This window comes from Pundamilia nyererei, unplaced genomic scaffold (assembly GCF_000239375.1).
Source record: "Pundamilia nyererei isolate P.nyererei 1_Seehausen unplaced genomic scaffold, PunNye1.0 scaffold00188, whole genome shotgun sequence".
NCBI classification, from domain to species: domain Eukaryota; kingdom Metazoa; phylum Chordata; class Actinopteri; order Cichliformes; family Cichlidae; genus Pundamilia; species Pundamilia nyererei.
The window spans coordinates 233,477-241,940 of record NW_005187589.1 but is presented as its reverse complement, the minus strand read 5'-3'; the positions used below and the strand labels follow the sequence as shown (position 1 = coordinate 241,940).

The window sequence follows — 8,464 nt, the reverse complement described above, 5'->3', positions numbered from 1 at the left end:
GAGTTCTTGCTCTGCTGCCGAAAAATACCGAGCCGAGCGCACTCCGTCGACATTTTCGCCGACCAATCAGAGGGTTGCCGATCAATGTTTCTACTATCGATGCGTAGCCCCTTTTACGACACCCAGTGATGTCACATTACTGCGTCCAGCTGTACTAATCGTCAACAGCAGGTGTGTTCGGGGAACCGGATTAGCGAGCTCACGGTTACCGCGATGGTTTGATCTTGGATGTGTCATTTGATCTTGGATGTAGTGAGCGACGTACGAAGAACGGGCCCCAGAGAACAGAAGATGCAACGACACACATTTTTCAAGCAGATAAGACATACGAGTGTGTGTATTAGAACTCAGAAAGAAATGCTGTGTCCTTGTGAGTTTAGTCAGTGAGAGATGTGCAGCTCTGATCATTAGAGCTCCCAATACAGAATGTGAAAACAAAGGTTTTCATACTTGATTAATTTTGCATAACCATACCTGAGAAAGAACTAACAGTTTAGAAAGTTACTGCTATTCTCGGTCTGTTTTTACATTTACCCTTCGAATGAAGTTGTATAATTGACTGAATATTGACCTTTTTAACATGTAGTCCAGGCTAAGAGGGAGTAGCACAATGCTACAAAATCAAGGTAGAATGAGGTACATCAGCTGGAGAGAGCAAACTGGTCCTGCTCTATAGGCTTCTTTATCCACGCGCCCAGTCCAGCATTGTGGAAGGCCCTGAAGAGTGTCTGCTTTGCAGAATGATATTCCTTTGCTGCCTGTTTGGCCTCATGGTAGCTTCTGGGTCTCACCGTTCTGATTCGCAGCATGGAGGAGAGCTATGATATAATGGAGACAAGCCTTCACTTAGACAACAGCAATAATGTGCAACAACCAGGAATGACTTTTTAAAAATACATCTTTTTGGCATTTGCCTTTATTGGACAGTGCAGGAAGAGAAAAGAGCTCGCGCGCAGGCTTTCTGGCCAGACCTCCTGCTCACACACTTTCATTATTAATCCGGTCGTTAAGTCTGACGTCATTAGCCGTAACTGGGCCCAAACTCCGCTGCAGGTCACACAATCACTGGGGCATCACAGAGAGTTAAAAGCTGTCTAAATTCTTTCATCTGTAATAAAATGATCAGCGTTGCTGCTTTACCAGGTGTAACAATGAAGTTTAACATCCAGGTATCCATGAAAACAAGATTTATTACATTCAGAGTTAGAAGTTAGCAGGAAGTTAGCTCGCTAGCTTCCACCTAAACATGATATAACATGTTCTGACTGAGAGATTTCTGAAACATTAAAACGTACAGCTCTGTTATCACTTCCAAGATAAATGAAGACAGAAAACTAAACAGCAGTGACGTTTGTAGGGTTACTGAAGTTGGGCTAGCTGCTATATAATGATGTGCTACGTGATCACTAGCGCGACAAAGCTATGTTAGCATAGCATAAACAGTAAAGCTGGAGGACTTGATAAAAGTTAACGTGAGGGTTCCTGATGGTTAGGGGCAAATACAGTCGCATGGCAGGATGCTGTAAACGGACCAAACTTCAGCCAGGAGAACAACTGAGATAATCCATCCACAATACGAGGTTAGGCATTAATATACTGTAGCTACATCGTAATTGTTTAAAAACTGAGCTTTAAAATGATTAGCGATAATAAAAACCGAGAGGTCGACAGTGATCACTGACTGTTTTTAGGGGCTCGTTGAGATTAAATAGAACAAGATAAAAAGCATTAAAACATGTTAAAAACACAACAGCCGTATTAAATGCAGACTACTTTGGGCCCGGAAGCAGGATTCATCACGTCATCACTTAAAGACCGGATAGATACAGTATGCAATCTCACACTACAGTACATGCATTGAAAAATCAGCACTGTGTTACCTTGCAGTGTAGATTCATCCATCGGCTGTAGAGGGCATGTTTGCAAAGCCTGGAGGGTCGACCCAGATCATCTTTCCCAGTGGTGGCATTGATCAGCTCTAAACCCTTGTCCCCCACCGTCCAGTTCACACTGAAGTTTGGAGCTTTTCCTGGCTGACGGGCCTCTGTGTTACTTATTCCTGCATATTGGGCACATTAAACCATTTTAAAAAACATGAATGAGATAGCTGTTTGGCTGTACAAAAGGTCCGAGTTTCAGAGTCGGCTCATTGAAAACACCAATCCAGCCCACCGGACAGTTTTAGAAAAGGTGAGGAAATGTGTGTGTGGTGGAGGTGTGGTCCCTGGTGTAGCTGCAGGGGAGGGGTGGAGTGGTGAGCTCAGGGGGGTGGTACCGGGAGGCAGGGGAGCCACAGGTGGTGGCGATTGTATCATGAGTGTCTTCCTTCTGTGTGTCTATATAGTGACGGCAGAGTCGAGCGGGAGGTTGGCTGGACTGGAACGAGCTGTCACGGTGCATAGGTGTGTGTGTCACATACTTCACAAGTGGTGCTAAAACCCAGTGTGGGATGTCTGACCCCCACGATGCGTCGCCCACTCAGCCTGTGCAGTTGTTGGCACAGATGCTGGCGGAGTTGGCGACGATGTGCCGGGACCAGGCCGTGGCCCAGCGGGAACATCTGATGAAGCTCCAGGAACATTCAGACCACCAGACCAAGGTCCTGGAGCAACTGGTCAAAAGGTGCTGCGTCGCCGAAGTCGCCGCCTCTGTTAGTGGTGATGCCCAGGATGGGAGACGGTGACGATCCCCAGGTTTTTTTGGAGGCGTTCCGTGCTACGGTGGAACGTGCCAGTGGCTGCGAGCGGAGTGGGCCCAAGGCCTGCCGCCAGCCTCGTGGAGCAGCTTTGACGACGTGTGCCGGGCCATGTTGGACCGGATGGGCCTCACCCCGGAAGACCATCGCCGGCGGTTCCGTGCCTGCAAGCTGACTGGCGAGGATCGGCCGTTCAAAGTGGGGTGTTCGACCTAATTAAAGAAAGCTGGGAGGATGGTCCGAGCCCCGCAAAAAGACGAGATTCAGTACGTGTTGGACCTGAGAGGGAAACTCCACACTTTGGGCAGGTTATCACGGAAGAATTTGCTCCAGGCTCAGCAGCGTCAGCAGCACCTGTATAACAGAGGGGCTAGACTCAGGCAATTTTCACCGGGAGACAAAGTGCTTGTATTACTCCCTTCTTCTAGCTCAAAGTTACTCGCCAAATGGCAAGGTCCCTTTAAGGTCACACGGCGAGTGGGGGACGTTGACTATGAGGTTGCACGAATGGACAGGGGAGGGGCCACGCAGATTTATCACCTCAACCTCCTGAAAGCATGGAGGGAGGCCGAGTCTGCTTCTCTAGTGAGCCTGGTTAAGGAGAGAGATGAGTTGGGGCCAAATTCTATCATTCCTGCCTCCCTCCATTGTGATGACCATCTCACACAGGCCCAGAGAGCGCTGCAACAGCGCTTTGTCGACATGTTCTCCCCCCTGCCCGGCTGAACGTCTCTTATTGAGCATCATTTTGAAACACAGCCTGGCGTGATGGTGCGTTCATGGCCCTACAGGCTCCCTGAACACAAAAGGCAAATCGTTCAGTGGGAATTGGCCGAAACACTGAAGATGGGAGTAATAGAAGAGTCGCACAGCGCCTGGTGTAGCCCCATCGTTCTCATGGTGAAGAAGGATGGGTCTATATGGTTCTGAAGGAGGTGTCACAGTTTGATGCTTATCCCATGCCCTGGGTCGACGAGCTTCTGGACCGATTAGGCACGGCCCGTTTTTTCATGACACTGGATTTAACCAAGGGCTACTGGCAGATTCCCTTGTCTGCAGAGTCCAAGGAGAAAACCGCCTTCTCCACTCCGTACGGTTTGTGCCAGTTCATCATGCTTCCGTTCGGCTTGTTGGAGCCCCGGCCATCTTTCAGCGCCTCATTGACCGGGTGCTGCGTCCGCACGCTGCGTATGCTGCCACCTACTTGGATGACGTGATCATCCATAGGGACACCTGGGCGGAGCATGTGCAGCGGGTGGCTGCAGTCCTGGAGTCCCTGAGGCAGGCGGGGCTCACGACCAACCCAAAGAAGTCTGCGGTTGGACGGAGGGAGGTTCAGTATTTCGGGTACCACTTGGGGGGCGGGCAGGTTCGTCCACAAGTAGAGACCGGCCCGTGCTCTACATTAGCCGGAAGCTGTCCGAGTGGGAGAGGCGGTACATTACTGTGGAGAAAGAGTGCTTGGCTATCCGGTGGGCGGTTGACTCCCTTCGCTTTATTTCCTGGGGCGCTCATTCACCCTTTGCGTGAACATAGAGAACACAGGGAGATTACACGCAGGTGGGGAACACAGCTGGGAGTGATTATCGTGACGAGATTAGGGAGGCAAACTGAAAACACTCACATAAGACGCAGACCTTCACAATAAAACAGGAAACACATACACGCAATGACATAACACACCAACTTAACACAGACTGGGGGACACAGAACATAGGAACATGAACAGAAGAATACAAACACCCAAGGTAACCAAAACCACAGAATACTAATAGACTAAACATAAACACGGAGTCGCAGACTCCAGACCATGACACCCATGGCCATGAATGCCATCCACACTACTGGCCCACTTCACATCAGAGTGGGCTGTACATGGCCCATGATGTAAAATGGGTTTGATATCAATGCTGTGTATTGTACACAGGTTCAAAACATGTGAACACATTTTGCCAGCCATTTTCATTACCTCATGGATTATTTTACTAATTAATTGGCAACCTTTCAAATGTTAAAAATTAAAACAAAAATTATATCTCTTGGTTTGGGAATTTTCCATAAAATCTGTGAGCAGGACCTGGTTTCAGATTCTCAGAACAATCAGGTCCGAATGAACAGATCAGAGAAATCAGTGAACTGTGGAAAACTACAGTGCCTCTCACCACTGAGCAGTGGCCTGTTCAGGCTAAAGGACTGTGGCAGCTCTTCAATCTCAGTAATCCGCTGGTACATGGCTCTGGAGAGGTGGTCGGCATGGTACAGGCTGCCCAGGATGATGCTGGAGAAATAGATGGGCTCAGTAAAGTAGCTCAACAAAGAGCCTTGAAATCCGACAACGTTCCACCTGAAGGAGCAGAGAAAAATCTTCAGAGAAATTGACAGAAACAAAGAAATAAAGCAGATTAGTATTTCCTGAAAATATAAATCTGATACAGGCAGAGAGGGGTCTGCTGCTGTTAGTGTCCTCCTAGATTCAGCCTCTGTACACATCAACAGGATTCCCATTGATCTCTTCCAAAACACTTCAAACTAAAGTGATCCTGCAGAGCTGGTTTTAATATTTAGAACAAATGGATAGTACAAGGCTATAAATATGAAGATGGAGTGTTAAACTTGTGCATTTAGACGACAGCATAGACAATGGCTAGTAGAAATGAGTTCACACCAAAATCTATTTTGCCTATTCGACGACCTGTACAATCAAAATTCTTCTTCGCCACCACCTTCTCCTCTGCCGCCTTCTTCTTCTCCTCTGCCGCTTCTCCTCCGCCGCCTTCTTCTTCTCCTCCTCCGCCTTCTTCTTCTTCTCCTCCTCCGCCGCCTTCTTCTCCTCCTCCGCCGCCTTCTTCTCAGCCGCCGCCTTCTTCTTCTCCTCCACCACCTTCTTCGTCTCCTCCTCCGCCGCCTTCTTCTCCGCCGCCTTCTTCTCAGCCGCCTTCTTCTCAGCCGCCGCCTTCTTCTTCTCCTCCTTCGCCTTCTTGCCATTAGCTCACTCTGAATTAGGAGGAAACCAAATGTGTCCAATGATGATGATGACAGCTGAGCCCATTTCATTTAAGTTTGCCTGGCTAATGTTATCTCACGATGTGGAAGCATAAGATGCTTGTTCATAGTATTCCCAGAGTACTATTATTTATTTAATAAAACATTAAATAAAACCAAGGCTCATGGATGTACTTGGTTATTACATATTGTATCGGCCCAGCCTCTCAGCAGTGCCTTGCATAATTTTCTTTCCAGCCACAAAGGCCACCTTAGAAAGTTAGTAATTAGGGCACATATCATATTGAAGAAGGTAAAAAGGGTTAGTATGTTTATAAATGCTATGTTGAAAATCCCTTGCTCAGCTAAAAATGAACTTCAGAAATTTTTGACAAGACTCTCAAATTTATATGAGGGGGTGGGGAGGGTATAATTTTAATGTTATCTGTATATCTGTGAAGGTTCTCGGTCATCCAGGTCATGGTAGTCTAAGGAGCTTGGAAAGAAAAGCGTCTGGACTTCTTTCAGTTGCTTGAAGACGTTTCACCTCTCATCCGAGAAGCTTCTTCAGTTCTAGAATGAAGCATCTATGTCCACTGTGAACAATCATCTTTGAACAGAGGGCGGGGCTTACGACACCAACTATCTGTCATCTATAATCCAGTTTTGAGATCCTTCCCAGATGCTTTAACTCCCACTCACACCCTGGGCCATCTGACCTCAGGAAATCACATGATAGGGTGGGGCCAGGTTTCACAGTAGGTCCACCCGAAACCTTAGCTGATTGTGACCCACGTCGATTTTCACACCTTGCCTCGTGTGATTAGGTAGTCGATCATAAGGGGGTCCATGACCTTCTTGGGGGGACACTCCCATAGGGCTTAAAATCTGGTACTCTCCACCAATTTTTCTTAGAATTTAAGAACTTCTCAGATGAAACGTCTTCAAGAAAACTTAAGTCCAGACGCTTTTGTTTCCAAGCTCCTTAGATTGTTATCCGTACTTTCATACTTTACAAAGATTATATAAAGGGCCCAGGTATAAGAGCTTTTATGCCCTTATACCTGGCCATAAAAGCCCCCAGGAAAGGACAACATGTGATGTTGCTAATCACCATGTGAGCATGTAACAAACAAAACAGACACCTTGCAATCTTGTCGCTGCAAGACATGGTAAGCAGCCTTTCTCCGTGAAGAACACCGTCCCATGTCTTGATGGTGTTACTGGAGTGCACAGGTATGGTTCCCTCACCAGACTCAATTTTAGTGCGCAGCTGCCCACGGGCCTTTCTGTTGGGATGTCCATCTCCCTGATCTGACACAGGTAAAAAATCACTGACGACATAACAGTAACCTACATATTTTCAGGCAAACAAATATTGTTTCATCACTATGAATCTCTATTTGTAACAATCATAATAATCCACTTACCGTCCACTCCGCCTTCATGAGGTGAAAAGATGCGAGCATCTCCACAGGGGGAGGTGCTGATATACAGGTGGAATTGGACATTTTCCTTTACTCTGAAGCCTTGACTGTTATCGCACCGCATAAAAATGGATTTCTGATGTTCTTCTTCACTGTTACTAAAACAGAAATGCAGACAAAAGACTGGTAGGCTAGCAGTGCTTTCTGAAATGTTCAGAACGGCTGGTTGACAGTAATTGCTCATTTGTTAAAACACTAGAGGGATGTGAAAAAGTGTTTGCCTCCTTCCTGATTTAATATTTTTTCCATTTCTATTACACTTAAATGTTTCAGATGATCAAACAAATATAAACATTAGAAAGAGATAACACTAGTAAACAAGGTCAAAACAAAGTTTTGACCTGAAACCGGTTGAGATGCTGTGGCATGACCTTAAACAGGTGGTTAATAGTCGAAAACCCTCGGATGTGGCTGAAATACAACAATTATGGAAAGTGGGCCAAAATTCCTCTGCAGTGCGGTAAAAGAGTTATTGCTAGTTATTGCAAATGCTTGACTGCAGTTGTTGCTGCTAAGGGTGGCCCAAAGAGCTATTTGGTTTTGGGGCCATCGCCAATCACTTTTTCCACACATGGCCATGTAGGTTTGGATTTTTTCCTCCTTAATAATAGACACGTTTACTTGTGTTATCTTTGTCTAATATTTATATTTTTGTTTAATGATCTGAAACATTTAGGTATGACAAACATACAGAAAATAGGAAATCAGCAAGGGCCCAAACACTTTTTCACACCACTGTAGAAACAGTCAACAGACCAACTGTATTTAGTTCTTTTGATTCAGTAAGTAAGGGTAAAGACTGCTTTGGTAGACTCAGTTCTATGTACAGTGTTTGTAGGGAGCACTTTGAAAGTAGGTGGGAGGCTTTTACCTGAGGAAGTACTCCAGCTGGGAGTACAGGAACCTAATGAGAGACCGACGAGCTACAATCTCTGCATGGCAGTCATTGAGGGCCAAACCTCGGTTACTCATGTATTCACGACCGATGCACTTTGTCCCTGTGGATACGCAGATGACCTGAGCCTCCTTCACATCTGCACCTGGATGGGTAAAACATTGCACTGGTTCATAAGGTCCCTAACATCTTGTCAATTTGACTGCTTCAACTTCAGCATATTTTATTATCCAGAAAATTTAAAATGAATAGTGTCTGGAACAGTTTTTCTTCAAGGAAAGATGTCCTGCTGAGAAACCACTCTGAGAGTAACCAGGCTACCACGTGCCTGCTTATTAGGGGTGCAACGATATTCGTATCGATATTGAACCGTTCGATACAGTGCTTTCGGTTCGGTACGCATAT

The 8,464-nt window shown here is 46.3% G+C and overlaps 1 protein-coding gene across 1 annotated transcript in view; it reads right to left on the bottom strand.

The window, feature by feature from the left end:
- Nucleotides 1-641: 641 nt before the first annotated feature.
- LOC102194285 (adenosine deaminase RNA specific B1) overlaps nucleotides 642-8,464 on the bottom strand; it is a 22,182-nt gene continuing 14,359 nt past the window's right edge. The window contains exons 4-9 of the mRNA XM_005747079.1: nucleotides 8,036-8,204; nucleotides 7,108-7,262; nucleotides 6,823-6,991; nucleotides 4,858-5,039; nucleotides 1,881-2,059; nucleotides 642-818 (exon numbers count right to left, since the gene is read on the bottom strand). Coding sequence (XP_005747136.1) covers nucleotides 642-818; nucleotides 1,881-2,059; nucleotides 4,858-5,039; nucleotides 6,823-6,991; nucleotides 7,108-7,262; nucleotides 8,036-8,204 — 1,031 coding nt within the window. The remainder of the gene's footprint in view (nucleotides 819-1,880; nucleotides 2,060-4,857; nucleotides 5,040-6,822; nucleotides 6,992-7,107; nucleotides 7,263-8,035; nucleotides 8,205-8,464) is intronic.